The following is a 19,299-nucleotide window of genomic DNA, read 5'->3' on the forward strand; positions in this document are numbered from 1 at the left end:
TCCCCCACCAAAGTGGTAGGCGAAAAAAAAAAGAAAAAAAAAAAAGAGCTAAGTGCAATGGGCGTGTCACTAGCAGATGGGCACACTTGATTTGTCAGAACTCCATCCCGCTGAGTATTCCCTTCTGGTGAGAATTCGAGCCAGCAGTGTAAAGTGGTTCGATCTGTCCCAAATGCACGGACGAACTAGGTAAAATGTAAACCTTGACGATCGTCTTGCAACTGATGAGACAAAACTGGATGCAGTGATGCAAATCGTCAGTTGCTTCCCTGCAAAGCCAGACTGACCACTGAGCTAACATTGACAGTACCGGGAAAAGTGACAAAAATTAAGAGTGAAGGTCACAAAATCATAACAGGTCAGGGAAATGTTTGAGGAAGACAAGGACAGAGAGGCCTGAAAAATAATCTGGTACTGTATGATGTACCAGAAAGCGACAGGTGGCAAGGAGAGGAAATCAGTCTGATGACTGATCAGTTTTGAAGACTGATGCCATCTGTGATGCTGACAACTGAGGCTTTCTCCAGGATGGAAATCAGTGACCTGACTGTTAAATCTGTTCGGCTTGGAGAAAAAACATAAAATAAAAGCACACCAAGACCTATCAAAATCACAGTGAAGGACCCAGATACCAAAAATAGGATCAAAAGGAAAGCTACATTTCTGAAAGATTCAACAAAGAAAGAGCCTGGAAAGAAAGGGGAGAGGATGGAATTTTCGGTAAAAAGCAGTGGTGGAGAGACCCCTGATTCAGTCTTCCTATTAACTGACTCATAAACGTACCCACGACAAGGACCAGTTTCTACAATATGTAAATAAAGACTTTCATCTTTACATTATCATCCAAGAATGAAAAGTCCAATGATTTTTTTTTCCTAAATGTAATAACCTATAGTGCACGTGCACAAAAGTTGACAGGCCGAGAATGTGCACGATATTTAGCAAAATGGCAGGACTGGAAGCTTTAAGTATATCTAAAGTGTACGATATTTAGCAAAATGGCAGGACTGGAAGCTTTAAGTATATCTAAAGTGTACGATATTCAGCAAAATGGCAGGACTGGAAGCTTTAAGTATATCTAATGTGTACGATATTCAGTGAAATGGCAGGATTGGAAGCTTTAAGTATATCTAATGTGTACAATATTCATCCAAATGGCAGGACTGGAAGCTTTAAGTATATCTAATGTGTACAATATTCAGCAAAATGGCAGGACTGGAAGCTTTCAGTATATCTAATGTGTACGATATTCAGCCAAATGGCAGGACTGGAAGCTTTTGGTGTGTCTAATGTGTACGATATTCAGCCAAATGGCAGGACTGGAAGCTTTTAGTATGTCTAATGTGTGCGATATTCAGCCAAATGACAGGACTGGAAGCTTTAAGTATATCTAAAGTGTACGATATTCAGCCAAATGGCAGGACTGGAAGCTTTAAGTATATCTAAAGTGTACGATATTCAGCAACATGGCAGGACTGGAAGCTTTAAGTATATCTAAAGTGTACGATATTCAGCCAAATGGCAGGACTGGAAGCTTTAAGTATATCTAAAGTGTACGATATTCAGCAACATGACAGGACTGGAGGCTTTAGTGTATCTAAAGTGTACGATATTCAGCCAAATGGCAGGACTGGAAGCTTTCAGTATATCTAATGTGTACAATATTCAGCTGGCCGACATTGACTCGATATGACGTGATGTGGAGCAGGTCCAATATATATAAGCTGTTACCCGTGCCTGGCAATAATGAGTAACATTTCCACCCCCTGCCCCCACATCAGTGCGCAAGTGTGACTCTGTGTGTGTGTGTGTGTGTGTGTGTGTGTGTGTGTGTGTGTGTGTGTGTGTGTGTGTGTGTGTGTGTTTCGGTTGACCGCCAGTCATTCCGGCAAAGCGGTCTCTGGTAAGCCATTTACTGCACGACACGGTTCTCACTGGATGCCTTTTGATATTCACTGAAAACAGTCATTTGACCAAGTTCTGATCTTGATTTGTCAAACACACACACACACACACACACACACACACACACACACACATATATATATATATATATATATATATATATATATATATATATATATATATATATATATATATATATATATATGAGAGAGAGAGAGAGAGGTGATAAAGCGTGTTTGAAAAATCAAGATCAGGGTATATACAGGATAATCCTTGCCATCAGCAGTAACATTAATGGTTAGCCATCGTCCGTTTCCATGCTGATGTTGACGTAGGCAGTGTCAGGTAAAGCGTGTTTGAAAAATCACGATCAGGGTATATACAGGATAATCCTTGCCATCAGCAGTAACATCAATGGTTAGCCATCGTCCATTTCCATGCTGATGTTGACGTAGGCAGTGTCAAGACAATGATCTTGGCCATCAGCAATGACGTCAATGGTGAGAGATAGATGATTCAGTTCTTCAATTTAAAAGAAAAATGTATAGACTCTGATGAATGAATTACAGTAAATGAAAACGTATGTGTATCCCACAAATGCAAGGAGACATATATTGAAGGGGGCATAAAAAGGCCGTGAGGCCTAGGCAGTCAAACCGCCAGTCCCAACAGTACTACCACTACTACTGATAGGCTTTCTAACTTGATGCCCCCCACTGTGACCATGACAAAGAAAACACTGTTGTTTGCGAGCAAGCCGAGTGGTTTAAGCGTTGGACTTTCAATCTGAGGGTCCCGGGTTCGAATCTCGGTAACGGCGCCTGGTGGGTAGAGGGTGGAGATTTTTGCGATCTCCCAGGTCAACATATGTGCAGACCTGCTAGCGCCTGAACTCCCTTCGTGTGTATACTCACCCAGAAGATCAAATACGCACGTTAAAGATCCTGTAACCCATATCAGTGTTCGGTGGGTTATGGAGACACGAAAATATCCAGCATGCATGAACCACGACAGAGTAATCGGCAAATCGATGTTGGGCGTGTAACGGAAAGAAAGAAAGAAAGATGCTCACGTCAAGGAGATTTTTGAACACATCAGTATTTTGTGCAAGTTTAGTTTCAATCGGTAGTGCATTACATAATTGTGCAATTCTATTAGCTAATGAATTTTTCCTTGGGTTAGTATTACAGTGCTCCTTACAAATTTTCATCATTGAATTTCTTGTAGTCTCATAACCTGACATTCTAAAAATATTTACATTGACTTCATTATAGCAGTTTAACATTTTGTAAGCTTCTATTAAGTCTCCTCTAAGCCTTCTACCCTTTGATGAATACAGATTTAAGTACGCAAGTCTCTGTTGATAGCTCATAGATTTGCATTCTTTTAATAATTTAGTTGCTCTTCTTTGTACCCTTTCTATGGCCGTAGATTGTCTCTTGAGGTATGGGTGCAACACAATATCACCATATTCTATATGTGATCTAACCAGTGCTTTCAGGTGGTGTACTTCGGAAAAGCCTCATAAACGTACGAACCACTGATGCAGAACGCTAAGATCCAATTCTGAAGGGTTACTCGAATTCCCCAGAAACGTACGAACCATGCAGAACGCTAAGATCCAGTCTGAAAGGTTACTCTAAGTCCCAAGAACTAATTCAAAATGTGCAGGGAAAAGGTCTTTTAGGGCTGAAGCACCCCATGTTTGGAATTCTTTACCATCGTCCCACGGAAATGCTCCTGATCTGCAGTCCTGTTTAGTCCAAAGTCTGTTCGGCAAATGGAGTTTTATGCTACAGATATTTCAATACTTATGTAATCCTGTTTTAGTGCAGTAGATATATATATGTGTGTGTGTGTGTGTGTGTGTGTGTGTGTGCGCGCGCGCGCGTATTTGTATTTGTATTCCTTTTTATCACAACAGATTTCTCTGTGTGAACTTCGGGCTGCTCTCCCCAGGGAGAGCGCGTCGCTACACTACAGCGCCACCCATTTTTTTGTATTTTTTCCTGCGTGCAGTTTTATTTGTTTTTCCTGTCGAAGTGGATTTTTCTACAGAATTTTGCCAGGAACAACCCTTTTGTTGCCGTGGGTTCTTTCACGTGCGCTAAGTGCATGCTGCACACGGGACCTCGGTTTATCGTCTCATCCGAATGACTAGCGTCCAGACCACCACTCAAGGTCTAGTGGAGGGGGAGAAAATATCGGCGGCTGAGCCGTGATTCGAACCAGCGCCCTCAGATTCTCTCGCTTCCTAGGCGGACGCGTTACATCTAGGCCATCACTCCACTGCGTGCGCGCGTTCGTGCGTGCGTGAGCGTGCACATGAGTGTGTGATTTATGAACTGTGTGTTTATTGAATGCATTTCATTTTAATCTAAGCATTATTCATTTGATTTTTGTTTTTGTTTCTTGGATGGTTTATTCTGAACTTTGAACGCATTGGATTGAGAAAGAGCTGTTGTAATGTTTTTATGTTATGTTTATCTGGATGATGTAAGGCGCTTTGATCAGCATTTGTACTGGATATCCCGCCGTAGAAAAGTTATGAATTATTATTATCATTATTATCAAAGCTATGAAGAGAGGGAGAGAAAGGGTGGGGGCAGAACAAACGAACCAACTCAGTGGATGTTTTATTGGAGCTAAGAGAGACAGAGAGAGAGAGAGAGAGAGAGAGAGAGAGGAGAGAGAGAGAGAGAGAGAGAGAGAGAGAGAGAGAGAGAGAGAGAGAGAGGGGGGGGAGCAGAACAAACGAACCAACGCTGTGGATGTTTTATTGGAGCTAAGAGAGAGAGAGAGAGAGAGAGAGAGAGAGAGAGAGAGAGAGAGAGAGAGAGAGAGAGAGGTGGGGGGGGGACCAGAAAAGACTAGGTGAGAATTAATATTATCCCTTTCTTTCATGTGAAAATAAAATTTCAGGCTATCCGTGTTTACATTCAGCGCGCGTGACAAACGCGATATATCATCGAGATATAGTCGACAGAGAGACTGCGAGAGAGAGAGAGAGAGAGAGAGAGAGAGAGAGAGAGAGAGAGAGAGAGAGAGAGAGAGAGAGAGAGAGAGAAATCAACATATCGAAAGTCCGGGTAATAATTTTACTGAACAAAACAACACAGTCAACATGGGAAAAACCCATGGACAAATGGTATCAAGAACACTGATGGATCGAATAGTATTCTATGTTTTACTGATAAATGTTCAATAAATGGTATGATTCTCACAGTCATTCTCAAAATGCATAGGCCTCCACTCGTTCAAAGCGTAATCAAAGTAACTTGAAGAAAAAGTGTCTCTGAATGTACGACAAAATCTTCTCTACACACTTTGAATGCAGTACTATGAAGCTAGACTTATTGTGGTAATTTCAAATTTTGGCCTGCAACCCAGCAGGCTCTCTCTACGCGGTAGAGCGAACGACCCATCGGCACGCACCTTTTAGGTCAGACTGTTCAGTGCTTGGTTTGGGTTTTTGTGAAGGTTTATTTCTTCAACTGGACAGTGCTAGGGTTTGTGTTTGTGAAGGTTTATTTCTTCGAGAGGTCAGTGTATGGTTTGGTTTTGTGAAGGTTTTCTTCTTCGAGAGGAAAGTGCTTGGTTTGGTTTTGTGAAGGTTTTCTTCTTCGAGAGGTCAGTGCTTGACTTTGGGTTTTGTGAAGGTTTATTTCTTCAATTGGACAGTGCCATGGTTTGGGTTCTGTGAAGGTTTCTTTCTTCGAGAGGTCAGTGCTAGGGTTTGGGTTTTGTGAAAGTTTCTTTCTTCGAGAGGTCAGTGCTAGGGTTTGGGTTTTGTGAAAGTTTCTTTCTTCGAGAGGTCAGTGCTGGGGTTTGGGTTTTGTGGTTTTCTTCTTCGAGAGGTCAGTGCTTGGTTTGGTTTTGTGAAGGTTTTCTTTTTCGAGAGGTCAGTGCTGGGGTTTGGCTTTTGTGAAGATTTCCTTCTTCGAGAGGTCAGTGCTGGGGTTTGGGTTTTGTGATGGTCAGTTCCTTTTTCGAGAGGTCAGTGCTGGGGTTTAGGTTTTGTGATGGTTTCCTTCTTCGAGAGGTCAGTGTATAAGGTTTGGGTTTTGTGAAGGTTTCCTTCTTCGATAGGTCAGTGTATAAGGTTTGGGTTTTGTGTAGGTTTCCTTTTTCGAGAGGTCAGTGTATGGTTTGGGTTTTGTGAAGGTTTCTTTTTTCGAGAGGTCAGTACTGGGGTTTTGGTTTTGTGAAGGTTTCCTTCTTCGAGAGGTCAGTGATGGGGTTTGGGTTGTGTGAAGGTTTCCTTCTTCGAGAGGTCAGTGCTAGGGTTTGGGTTTTGTGAAGGTTTCTTTCTTCGAGAGGTCAGTGATGGGGTTTGGGTTTTGTGATGTTTCCTTCTTTGAGAGGTCAGTGCTAGGGTTTGGGTTTTGTGATAGTTTCCTTCTTCGAGAGGTCAGTGCTGGGATTTGGGTTTTGTGAAGGTTTCCTTCTTCGAGTGCTGGATTCCCGCCTCTCTCCTACGACCCAGCCCTCAACAAATACCCGGAAAAATACACGGAAAACGGCAAACTGTGCCATCCTCTAGCGGCGTTTTCTAGCCAGACCTTTTGCCCCTGGGTCAGTCGCTTGACCATGTTCGTGCTACCCGTATCATAGTACCCGTTTGGTCTACCCGACAAGGCTGACCTCCAAGGGTGCTGGTCAATCATGAGGTACACGGTGTCTATCGAGCTGTCCGGCACGGGGTTGGTGGTGGTCAGTGTCACGTGGAACACGTAGAGGCCGGACACCGGCACCAGGAACTGGCCTGACGTCACGTTGAAGGCCTCACCCTGGTTACTGATGACGTGGGGGAGGAGGAGCGGGTCACTGGAGTAGTGGGTGCTGTTCAGGATGAACACGCTGAAGCTGATGGTGGCCAGTCCTGTTGACACACGGCAAAGACATGCACAGTTATATGTGTCCAGTCCTGTTGACACACAGAACAGACATGCACAGTTATATGTGTCCAGTCGTGTTGACACACAGAACAGACATGCACACTTATATGTGTTCAGTCCTGTTGACACAAAGCAAAGACATGCAGTTCAATACGTGCCGAGTCCTGTTGACACACAACACAGACATGCACAGTTATATGTCGGACAAACAGCAAGGACATGTACAGTTATAAACCGGACACATGCACAGTGATAGGGTCGGAGATGCGTGAGCCCGATATAAAGTCGTGACCCAAATTTTACCCACAGTCTGTACACAGCTATAGAAGCAAGTGATTTCAGTTTCACTTTGCTTTGAGCAATGTCTGCCGCACTGAGTAACATCAGGAATGAAAACATGGCAGAAGAAAAAATAGCGCTAAACATTTCAATACACATTCTCACTTCTGCACATTTTCTTGTCGACCAAAAAAACCACAAAAAAAAAGCAAAAAAAAAAAAAAAAAAAAAAAAAAAAGCTATGGTTATAAAATCATCGGAAGGACAACATTTCGTAGTTCCAGAGCAGAGGAAAGTACTGGGCAGGCAGAAAATGATAAAGAAATAGACGACAGGGAAAAAAGAGAAGAAGAAGAAGAAGAAGACAAACAGACACAAAGAGAGCGACAGAAAAGAGGAAAATTCCAGCACAGAGTTTTTGGAAGGTGGGGATAGCAAAAAGCCTCCAACATCCGTGCAGGAGAACTATGTAAAAACAAGTAACTTTTCTGACAAACAAGATTTGCATATATGGTACGTCCATTGAATATTTCAGAGGTTTTGTTACAACCTTTTTCACGTACCAAAGAAGAAGATAGATTTGGGACAGATGTTCTAAAGGTGGGCATACTATTCATACAGAAAGAGCTTCCGGTATATCCAAGGGGAAATTTCCAAAAATAAAATCTAACTGAGTTACCACACAAGCAGGATCCACATTTCTCACTTTCGTTGAGTATTCCTGATAACTTTCGCAGTGTCACACACACACACACACACACACACACACACACACACACACACACACACACACACACAGAGAGAGAGAGAGAGAGAGAGAGAGAGAGAGAGAGAATCCCACAAAATCTTTGGAGTGATTTTGTTTGAATGCCTGCTTCGTTAATAAGTTGGTCTATTTCTTTTGGGCAACCTGTTGACATCAAATAGGAAACAAACAGACATCAAACTTCACGAAACTATGTTATTACAGCTTATATTGGCTATATTCAGTGTCACAGTGGTTTTGCAATGAGTTAAACAATTATGATTATCAATTAACTGCTGTAACTGGACACCTCAAAGACAAGTTGCGACAATTTGAAAACTTGTCTTTTGAAGCAGTGTGTGTGTGTGTGTGTGTGTGTGTGCGTGCGTGCGTGCGCCGTGCGTGCGTGCGCGCGCGCGCGCGCGCGTGTGTGTGGAGTTATTAGGTTTTTAAAGAGAGAGACAGAGACAGAGACAGAATGTGTGTTTCCTTTCTTTCATCGTGTGTGTGAAGGAGTTATTAGGTTTTTAAACAGAGACAGAGACAGAGACAGAGATAGAGAGACAATGTGTGTTTCCTTTCTTTCATCGTCTTTTCATTAATTTAGTGTGTGTGTTTGTGTGTGTGTGTGTGTGTGTGTGTGTGTGTGTGTGTGTGTGTGTGTGTGTGTGTGTGTCTGTGTCTCTGTGTCTGTGTCTCTGTGTGTCTGTGTCTGTGTGATGTGTGTGTGTCTGTGTGATGTCTCAGGTCCCAGAGCAGCAGAGCATCCGTTCTTTCTCTTCTGTGAAACAGAAAAATGCTGTTTGTGAAAGAAGCTTTATTTGTCCACAGTACTTTGCCACAACACAACACCTGTGAGAATTCTGAACAAGAGTTTATATATACAAATTATTCTTTTTAACACACGGTGAAGAAGTTTCTTTTTGAGTAAGTAAAGTTTATAATATATTGCTTTCTGATGTGGTCTAAATTAGTCACGGAAGAGAAATGAAAAAAAAAAAACGGTATATGAAAAACATGAAATTGTTTTTAAGATGTAAATGTATACGTTGCAAATTAAGTTATAATGCATAAACTGATAAAGTTTGTTTAATACCTGAAATATTATTTTGTATCAACCATCTTGATAGTTTAACTCTTTCCACACGAACGGCGAAAGAGACGACGTTAACAGCGTTTCACCCCAATTACCACCATCAAAATATTGCAAGCGGAAGGCTTTTATACTGAAGACGTGAATATTGACAAAGAATACCCCAAATCTGACGACGGAAGCTAAAGGTTGGGTCATTGAGACACCCACTGGACATCCGAGGGGTCTGTGTAGAGGAGAAGAGAGGACTGGCCGTACTGAGTAAGTTAATGACAGAAACAAACTTTTATACACTCATTACTTGTGGGAGGATAATGCATCAAACTTTGATCAAGTCTTGTTTGGAAGCTCAGCGTATTATTTGGCTAAGAGTTCGCGCGCGCGCGCGTGTGTGTGTGTATGTGTGCGTGTGCGCTCGGATACCCGCATGCTCGCATTTCTTTTCCGAGAAGTGAATCGTGGAGACTACAAAAATAAAGAAAAGGAAAGTGTTTGCATAAAACACCCGAAAAGCCAGGCCATTTATTTCACAGTGCGCCAGCGTGGAGCAGGAAGCCGGACAGGTAGACGGAAAAAGCGAAGTGGCGCTGACCGTCACTGCCGTTGACCACCCACACACTCTGTCCCTCCTTCAGCGCCAGAACCACGTCCACGCTGCCTGAGGTGTAGTAGCCGTCCACCCGTGACGTCACAGCGCTGACCACCCGTCGCCCGTCCAGCATCAGGAACACCGTGACGTCAGAGCTGTCCACGCTGGGGTTGGTGCTGATCAGCGTCAAGTGGAAGACGTAGGTCCCGTTCAGTGGCGTCACAAACTTCCCTGACGTCACGTTGAAGGCGTTGCCCTCATTAGTCGTGACGTCCTGGAAGTGTAGCGGTGCGTGGGAGGTGGTGAGGATCTGCAGGTTGACGTCAAAGCTGACGGAGGGAACCGGAGAGACAAGCTGTGTCGGGTCTGGAAGTTGTCACGTGACCATGACAAAGGAGACGTAGTCCACAACAAGGCTTAGATACGACACAGCAAACAAAACAAACAACATGGGAACGTGTGGAGGACGTGTGTGGCTTGGGAACCATTACTGCTGATCCTCAGTTGTGAATGGAGATGGAGAGAGAAAAGGAGACAGATAGGGACAAAAGATTCATACAAAGAGATAGCGAGATTTACTGCTGATCGCACTTTTACTTCCCACAGAAAGACTAACTGCACATCATAGCAATATCACCAGCAGAAAGACTATCTGCACATCGTACTAATATTAGCCACAGAAAGACTAACTGCACATCAGTCGTACCAACATCACCCACAGAAAGACTAACTGCACATCGTACTGATGTTACCCACAGAAAGACAAACTGCACATCGTACCATTACTAGCCACAGAGAAATTAACAGAATATCGCACCTGTAGCAGCCAGCTGGTGTTTCAGTGCGCTGTTCTCAGCCTCCAGCCTGTCCACCTTGTCCACCAGCTCGCTCTCCCGGCTCCTGACGTCCTGCAGTTTCCCTTCCAGTAACGACAACCGCGCCTCCACCCCGTCCATATGCACGGTGCCCTCCCTTACTGAAGGTGACTCCGAGGATTGACAGCCCAGGGCAGCTGTGGCTTTGTCTAGGTTGCACGTGTAGGGTCCTGAAGTGACAGGGTTGGGCACCAGAAGGTAGGACACCCCATCGTCCCACCACGACGTTTGAAGTTCCACGTGCTGTGGAGTCTGCAGCAGAAACGAATAACCGAGAAAGTAACCAACTCAGAGTAGTGCCCAACTTGACATCTTGACATACGTGTCGGCCCAAATGAACCAGTCGGTGCTGGTGTTGCAATAATGACGTGTCGGCTCAAATGAACCAATCCCTGTTGGTGTTTCGATAATGGCATGCCTGTCTAAATGAACCAGTCAGTGCTGGTGTTGCAATAATGACGTGTCGGTCGAAGTGAACCAATTGGTGCTGGTGTTGTCATAATGACGTGTCGGCCAAAATGAACCAATCAGTGCTGGTGTTGCAATGATGACGTGTCAGCCTAAATGAACCAGTCAGTGCTGGTGTTGCAGTAATGCCACAGCATGTGTCAACGCTAGTGCCACATCTTATGATTGGCCCATGGGACAATCATATTATTATGTAAGACTGGTGGCTCTTTGCTCAGGGGAGAAAAAGAGAACAAACAAACAAAAACAAACAAAAAGTACTCTAAAACTATATACATATCTATAATTCCATTTCCTGTCACAAAACGTAACAAGAGAATGACTTCAGAAATGATGTAACACAAAACTGTATGCATATCTATTATTCTATTTCATGTCGCAAAATGGAAGAAGAGAATGACTTCAGAAATGATGTAGCACCCAGTTACAGGCAGTGACAATAAGATCACCAGATATCAGGATATGGTGCATTCTAAACAAGTAGTGGTGAAAGAGTTTCACTTTCTCATTACGTCTTTTCCCAGACACAACAGCTGCAATAATTTGAAAAGCGTAATACGCTAAATTTCACTTAGCTGCATCAGGACTTGAACACACATGTGTGTGTCAGTTCATCCAGCAATACTCACGCTCCACACGATGTGGGCACTGGCTCTCCATGGCTCGTTGATCCTGGAACAGGCCAGCACCAGGTGGAGGTCTTGCGTCCGGTTGTCACGTGTCATGCCGGGCCGCACAGTGGCCATAAGATGGCCATTCTCCACCACCCCATCCCCGTTTGCTGTAATAATAATGACACAACAAGAACAACAACAACAACTACTACTACTACTCAGTATTTACAAGTGATCTGCCTTCGAGTTAGCACAGGGGCGAAGAGCGCTAACAATGAACATCGTTTAGTGAAAAACAGTTTCTGGCAAAATTAACTAGACAATGCGCTATAATGTCCAAATTCTGTACTCCTTCAACTCTGAAGCCGGAAGCTTTGTTATTTGAAGAGCTCTATGTTTTAAAGGTTTATCTTTAACCTTTGATTAATATTTAAAACTGAGCCCTGTTTTTAAATGTTCGTTTTTGTTTTTTTTTTAAAATTAGGAATCGGAACAGGAAAGAAAAAACACTGTTCTCACCCGACACATGCACGTGCGCTGTCTGTGTGTACGTTTTGATGGAGCCGTGCTCGTTGAAGGAGACACGTACAGAGTACGTTCCAGAGTCCTGCACAGTGACGTTCACTAGACGAATGCCCGCGTTGGGCATGAACTCCAGCTGAACTGTGGTGCCCGCTTCAGGTACAAACTGCCCTTGAGATCTAACCGCCAGCAGCCTGTCACTGCTGCCTGAAAATCAAACTGTGCTGGTTTACAGCTCCTTTCAGCTTGAAGGACTGATTCATTCACACCTGTCGCCCCGGAAGGTACGAAGATGAGTGGTGTGTAATGTTATGATAACACCATGGAGATGAGTGGTGTGTAATGTTGTGATAACACCGTGGAGATGAGTTCTGTAATGTTAAGATAACACCATGAAGAGGAGTTCTGTGTAATGTTATGATGACGATAATGATGATGATAATAATAATAATAATACATAAATAAAGATAACGATAATAAAAGGACATTTGGTACGCCCAATCTAATGATACAAAAGCCATGGGCGTTTATAATGAAAAATACGATGTATGCATACTAAAAACACACGAATACACCTGCACGCACAAATCCTCCCGCTCCACTGAACTCCAACTCACCAACCCACATCCAATCTGATCCACACAAGACGTACACACAGCCACACACACACACACACACAGACACAGACACAGTCAGACAGACAGACAGACACACACACATACACACACACACACACACACACATATATATATATACACGCGCGCGCGTGTAAACACATCTTGGCCGTTCAAGACATATAAACATGTGTACTTTTTAAAATGATAAAAATAATAGAAGTAAAAAAAATTACTTGACTGAAACGTCAATATGAAGACAAGGAGTTATTTATTAATTTGAATGGCTGAAAATAAATGAGTTTTCAAAGACGTTTTGAAAGAGGGGCAAGAAACAGCATGACGTCGGACAGGAAACGGGAGTGAGTTCCATGCGGAAGAAGCCTGGAAAGAGAAAGTGTGTTTTCCATATGCTCTGGTTCTGTAGGAGGGAATTTTTAAGACTGAGGCGGTCATCACCTGATGACCCGAGCTGGCGAGATACAGAGTAGCAATGCAGAAGCTCAGAAAAGAAAGGAGACATGCCTTCTTCTTTATGATTCTGAGTTATAAAAGCAGCGTCATTCTTTATGTTCACACACCCACACACTCACCTACCCACACATTCACTCACTCATTCACTTACGGCGCGAGTGTATGACCGCCGCTTTTACCCCGTCACATAGACAGCCATACTCTTACGCTGCTATGTTCGTGTTTTCATAACCCACAGAATAATTAAATTGACTTGGATTACAGAATCATTAACGTGTGTCTTTCATCTTCAGCATTTGCATGCACACGAGGGGGGTTAAGGCACAAGGTCTGCACACAAGTTGACCTGGGAGATCAGAAAATCTCCCCCCCCCCAACACACACACACAATACAACTGAAAGAGTAATGTGTCCAGAAAAAGAGGTCAAGAAGGTTCAGGGGGGAGTGTCAGTTAGATATGTTATTTAGCGGCCCCTTCCAATAAAAGCGCACTGCATGAACAAGCAGTACGTGTGATTTACACATCAGCTGTTACATTGGAGGAGCGAAGAGGAAGAAAAAAAAACAGAAAAAAAAGAAGAAGGAGAAGAAGAAAGAGTGAGAGCGCAGTGAAATAAAGGGGGAATTACAAGTAGAAAAGACATCATAATTACCTCCATCTTCCACGAAGTGCCACTCTTCGGTTTTCAGGTGCTGACCCTGCAAATGGTTGTACTGCCAGTGCAAGGTCACGTTCTGACCTTCACACACAGCCAAGGTCGCGTTGTCTGGCAGCTGGCTTGATGACTTCCACTCCAGGCCTGTGGCCACTTGAGGAAACAAAACAGCAATAGAATGGTATATGAAGCTGCAATGTGTTGAGGTCGACATTGAACAAACCAGCAATTGACAGATATGTTGGAAGGAAAAAAAGAGAGTGCAATGTGTTGAGTTTGACACTGAACAAAACAGCAATATTGAGGCTAACATTCTTTCCAGTCCTGCCCTGATAACATTTTCAGAAACAGGTCAACACTGCACAGCTACATTGCCTTGGCGTGTGGATGCTTTGCCACTTAACGACCTAGTATAGACCCTTCTATTATTATTATTATTATTATTATTATTATTATCATCATCATCATTTTCATCATTTTTATCTTTCATAATGCTATATTATTATTATCATTATTATTGTTGTTGTTAATCATTCACGCCTAATCTTTAAAACAAAATATAGGCGTTTACAAACAGAAATAAGAAAATCCCACAAAAAAGGAAAAATTGAACACACGACACAAAACCATTACAAACCCAGTGAATCAAATTATTCACACACACACACACACACACACACACACACACACACACACACACACACACACACACACACAGCGTTTTCACCTTGTATTCCGAATACATAAAGAGAAACCAGCGCAACAAAGAAGCCCATGGTCGGGAAAAATGGCTGAACTTGGCTGTAACAGAGAACTGGGAATACTGAGCTGATACAAAGTCTCCACTAATCACTCTAGTTCTGACACACCAATAGTGCCAAGGACATGTTCATGCAATGTCCATATGTTATCTTGCACATACATTGGACACGCAGGTCCCCTCAGCTTTTTCTGGCCGTATTAGCAATAAGGTTATCGACTTGGGAATAAATCGGTCACCGAACGATCAACAGTGTATATGGATACACAGGTCTCCCCTTAACAACATTATAACTGTGACATGTACCAGTGTGTATAGGTGTCCCCTTAACAACATTACAACTGTGACATGTACCAGTGAGAGATAACCGTGTGTATAGGTCTCCCCTTAACAACATTATAACTGTGACATGTACCAGCGAGTGATGAACAGTGTGTATAGGTCTCCCCTTAACATTATAACTGTGACATGTACCAGTGTGTATAGGTCTCCCCTTAACAACATTATTACTGTGACATGTACCAGTGAGAGATGAACAGTGTGTACGGATACTTAGGCGTACATCAGTAAATGAGGCTGTGGTGACAAGGTTTAAGAAGGTACTTCAGAACACTAAATGGGAGTTCGATTCAAACTTTGCAAACTAGAGTGAAAACAAACGTGTTCGTCTTTATAAAATTTGGAACCCCCTTCTCATACACGGCACACACTGACACACACTAAACCAACCAACATTGACTCACTCAATAATATGGATGCAAAAATTATCACACACACACACACACACACACACACACACACACACACACACACACACACACACACACACACACACACACACACACACACACACACACTGGATGTAAAAACTTTAATTCACCTGGCTACAACACTTACTAGATCAAAGCTTACATATGATCAAGAAGTGTACTTTAGTGCCCCGAATTATTTACTAAAAAGCCAAAATTTAGATTGTAAAGCGTATAAACTTGCACTTGGTGTTCCAAGTCACACATCAAATTGGGAAACATACAGAGAAATTGGAAATTTACCACTTGGTGAAAATCGAGAGCTTGCAACATCAAAGTTTGTAGTAGGAGCTAGAACAAGTGATAGGCTAACTACACTGGAGAGGAGTTGAAAATTAGATCAGATGCAGACTTTCCGAAAAGGGCCAGCTCTATTTCATCTTAAATGACAATAGCAACATACATTTCTGACTTAACTCTCTCCATACGAACGGCGAAAGAGACGACGTTAACAGCGTTTCACCCCAATTACCACCATCAAAATATTGCAAGCGGAAGGCTCTTATATTGAAGAGGTGAATGTTGACAAAGAATACCACAATTCTGACGACGGAAGCTAAAGGTTGGGTCATTCAGACACCCACTGGACATCCGAGGGGTCTGTGTAGAGGAGAAGAGAGGACTGGCCGTACTGAGTGAGTTAATAGAAAGTTCAGGAACAGGCCAGCTCTATTTCATCTTAAATGACAATAGCAACATACATTTCTATATATATATATATAAAGAAACGTGGCAGTATCATATACGTCCACACCCATATCAGTATGGGAGACACAGAAACCAGCTTTTGATATAAACTACTGTGATACGAAAAAGGATGAAAATATTAACATTATGAACTGAAAGTGAATGCAAACGCCCGTCTTTATGAAAAGTATTAAAACCACCTTCAGGTATTTACAGATGGTTCATTGCTTGAAAATACAAACAAGGTGCAGCCTTTGCAATTCATACATACAGGTCATTTCATACAGGTCATACAGGTCATTTTATCTTCAATCACCGATACGTGTGACGGGACATTAAACAAAATTCCTCCTTATCTTGGAAGAAAACTATCTATATTTACAGCTGAACTCGTTGCTATAATGCTAGCTTTGGAATATCTGATAAATCCTCCAGTAACTATATTCAGAGTAGTTTTATTGGTTGACTCAAAATTAGTGTTGCATGCATTACAATCATTTAATGGAAAAGTTCGATCAGATTTTATTTTTGAAATCAATTATTTAATAGATATTTTATCAGCCAAAGGCACATTCACAGAATTTTGCTGGGTACCCTCTCATTTTGGTATTAAAGGAAATAAAATGTCTGACAGAGCAGCCGCCGAAAAAGGGCACGGTGCACAAAGAATAGAGAATACTTTTGAAATACTTATTCAGCACTCAGTTTCGGAATGTTGCGGACTGTTAGAGTCTTCAATATGGAGCAGATATCAAGATAGTACTGATAACAGGATCTCATATCTAAAGGAAAAGAGGTTTACTATTGAAATTACACAACAAAAAATGATGGATCTCAGTTCGTACTATTATACACTGGTCACCTCTATGTTGTCTCGTATAAGACTGAATGCCTCCTGACAAAGATTAGCAAAAACATAAATTGCGTATGTGGTAAACAGATCACACAAATGACCATAATTATATTGTTTCAATGTCACAGGATTATTAGGTTACTTCCAAAGTTGTGCAAAGTCAGACAACTTTCCGAACAAAACATGAAAGAAATAATGTACAACCAATTACTATTGTTCGAAATTGCTGAATTCCTAGCTTTGCATAGTCCAATAGGAGTGTTTCTGTGACACGACTTCTGATATTTAATTCTATTTTTATTTTCGTTTATGTTGATAATTGCTGTTTCACGGATATTTACAAATTGTTGCTTCTGTTGTTCTAGTTTATCATAATTCTGCATATCCCCCTTAACTCACTCAGTACGGCCAGTCCTCTCTTCTCCTCTAAACAGACCCCTCGGATGTCCAGTGGGTGTCTGAATGACCCAACCTTTAGCTTCCGTCGTCAGAATTGTGGTATTCTTTGTCAACATTCACCTCTTCTGTATAAGAGCCTTCCGCTTGCAATATTTTGATGATGGTAATTGGGGTGAAACACTGTTAACGTCGTCTCTTTCGCCGTTCGTATGGAGAGAGTTAAAGTACCTGGCATCCCCACCACTGACACTCTTAGTCTTCTACACACAAACCACACACCGGCACATGACACGTCAGTCTAATATCACTCAAAGTGAAAAGACGTTGGATTAAAGAAAGAACACACACACACACACTCACACACACACACACACACACACACACACTGACACACCGACACACACGGCACACACACACACACTACGCGAGCGCGCGCGGATGCATATATCACTGCGCACACACACACTGCCACACACACACCGTTACTGAATGCGGGCGCGCGCGCACACACACTGGCACATCAGTCTCACTCAGCAACCCGGCCGGCGTACTAGTAAGCATGCAAATATCCACACACACACACATGTACACACACAGTGACACACTGGCACGCAGTCACACACACACACACACACACACACATGCATACACTGGGCACACACAGTCGGCACACACACACACACACACACACACACACACACACACACACACACACACACACACACACACACACACACACACGTGACACACACATACACACACTTGACACGCTGACACGACACACACATACATACACACTGGCATATCAGTCTCACAAGCACGTTCTGGCACACACACACACACACACACACACACACACACACACACACACACACACACACACACACACACACACACACACACACTGACACACACACACACACACACACACACACACACACACACGCACGCACGCACGCACACACACACTGCCACACACTGACACTGCGCGCGCGCACGTCACGCACACACACACACACACACACACACACACACACACACTGGCACACACTACCACACCGACACACACACACATAAGGGCTTCACCGTCGGACGGTTCACGTCAAAGATCACTTAAAGTGAGACGCCGTTAAATTAAACAAAGAAAATACACCCAGGTTCATCACCGATTGTTGGAGTTTTAACGACCTATTGGCGCCTACACCCTTAAGGTCAAGTTTGTTTGGTTGGAGTTGTTTAAGTGGAGGTATTTGTTTGTGCGGTTGGGGTTGTACTGATGAGTTTGGTGGTGGGGGGGTTGTTTGTTTGGGTGGCTGGGGTTGTAATTCATCACCGTGCAGACACAGTCACTTTATATCACACCAACATATAGGCCTATGGGCGAAAGGCAGTTGTGGACTTTCTTCTTCCTGTTTGACACCTGTACTGCCGTCCCCAGTCACTTTTTCCCGCCTGCTGAACCCATCATCAGTTCAGTCAGGTCAGTCTAGCTGTTCCCAGTTTCTCTGTGTCTGGTTTGGGTTTTCTTTTTGTATCCGCCTTTCTGACAGTTTGTCTGTCTGCGGCAGCTTCAGTTCATTTGATGGTTAGCCTACTCCCCGATGTTCCTCTTTCATTATCTTAGTCCATTTCCTGGTCACTCTCCAAAGTTCAAGCTCCTTCCAAGTAGTGCCTCAGTGTAGTGTGGGTGAAGGCCTGTTGTGTGCAGTGGACGGAGGGGGCGGGAGAGTAGATCGGGTGGGGGTGAGGTCGGTTTGACTCTTGGTGAGTGTCCTCGCACCATGGTACATTTCGTGTATTTGTGAATTGTGCCGGTCAACATTTCGCACGTGCAGCGCTTTATTCAACATTGACCACCGTGTTGCCAAGAAATACTGCTAGCTCTGTTTGGGCAAATGTTGCTCGACTACAGAAATAGTTCGTTGAAGTCCATTTACGACATGTTTTTACACATTTAAAGTATATGCTAGTTAAAGATAAGTTTAAAGTGCTCGAAGGCTATAGTGCATACTAAACTAAATGTGACGGGTGTCTAGCTTTTGAACAATTCGAGCAACA

At 43.0% G+C, this 19,299-nt stretch overlaps 1 protein-coding gene across 1 annotated transcript; it reads right to left on the minus strand.

Moving 5' to 3' along the window:
* Positions 1–6,351: 6,351 nt before the first annotated feature.
* Positions 6,352–16,060, minus strand: LOC143283539 (uncharacterized). Its single transcript, XM_076589784.1, has 6 exons — positions 16,057–16,060; positions 13,731–13,886; positions 11,986–12,195; positions 11,482–11,633; positions 10,327–10,636; positions 6,352–6,787 (listed from the first exon to the last, which is right to left on the minus strand). Exons 1-6 carry the CDS (start codon positions 16,058–16,060, stop codon positions 6,381–6,383), a joined length of 1,239 nt encoding a protein of 412 aa, XP_076445899.1. The 3' UTR covers positions 6,352–6,380.
* Positions 16,061–19,299: the final 3,239 nt, after the last annotated feature.

The sequence above is a fragment of the Babylonia areolata genome, chromosome 6, assembly GCF_041734735.1.
Source record: "Babylonia areolata isolate BAREFJ2019XMU chromosome 6, ASM4173473v1, whole genome shotgun sequence".
NCBI lineage: Eukaryota > Metazoa > Mollusca > Gastropoda > Neogastropoda > Buccinidae > Babylonia > Babylonia areolata.

Excerpts from the sequence above, each read along its gene's own strand:
- LOC143283539 (XM_076589784.1), bottom strand. Across the intron at positions 11,634-11,985 it reads AGCGCACGTGCATGTGTCGG|CAAACGGGGATGGGGTGGTG; the intron begins GTGAGAACAGTG and ends TTATTATTACAG. Across the intron at positions 6,788-10,326 it reads ACACCAGCTGGCTGCTACAG|GACTGGCCACCATCAGCTTC; the intron begins GTGCGATATTCT and ends GTGTGTCAACAG.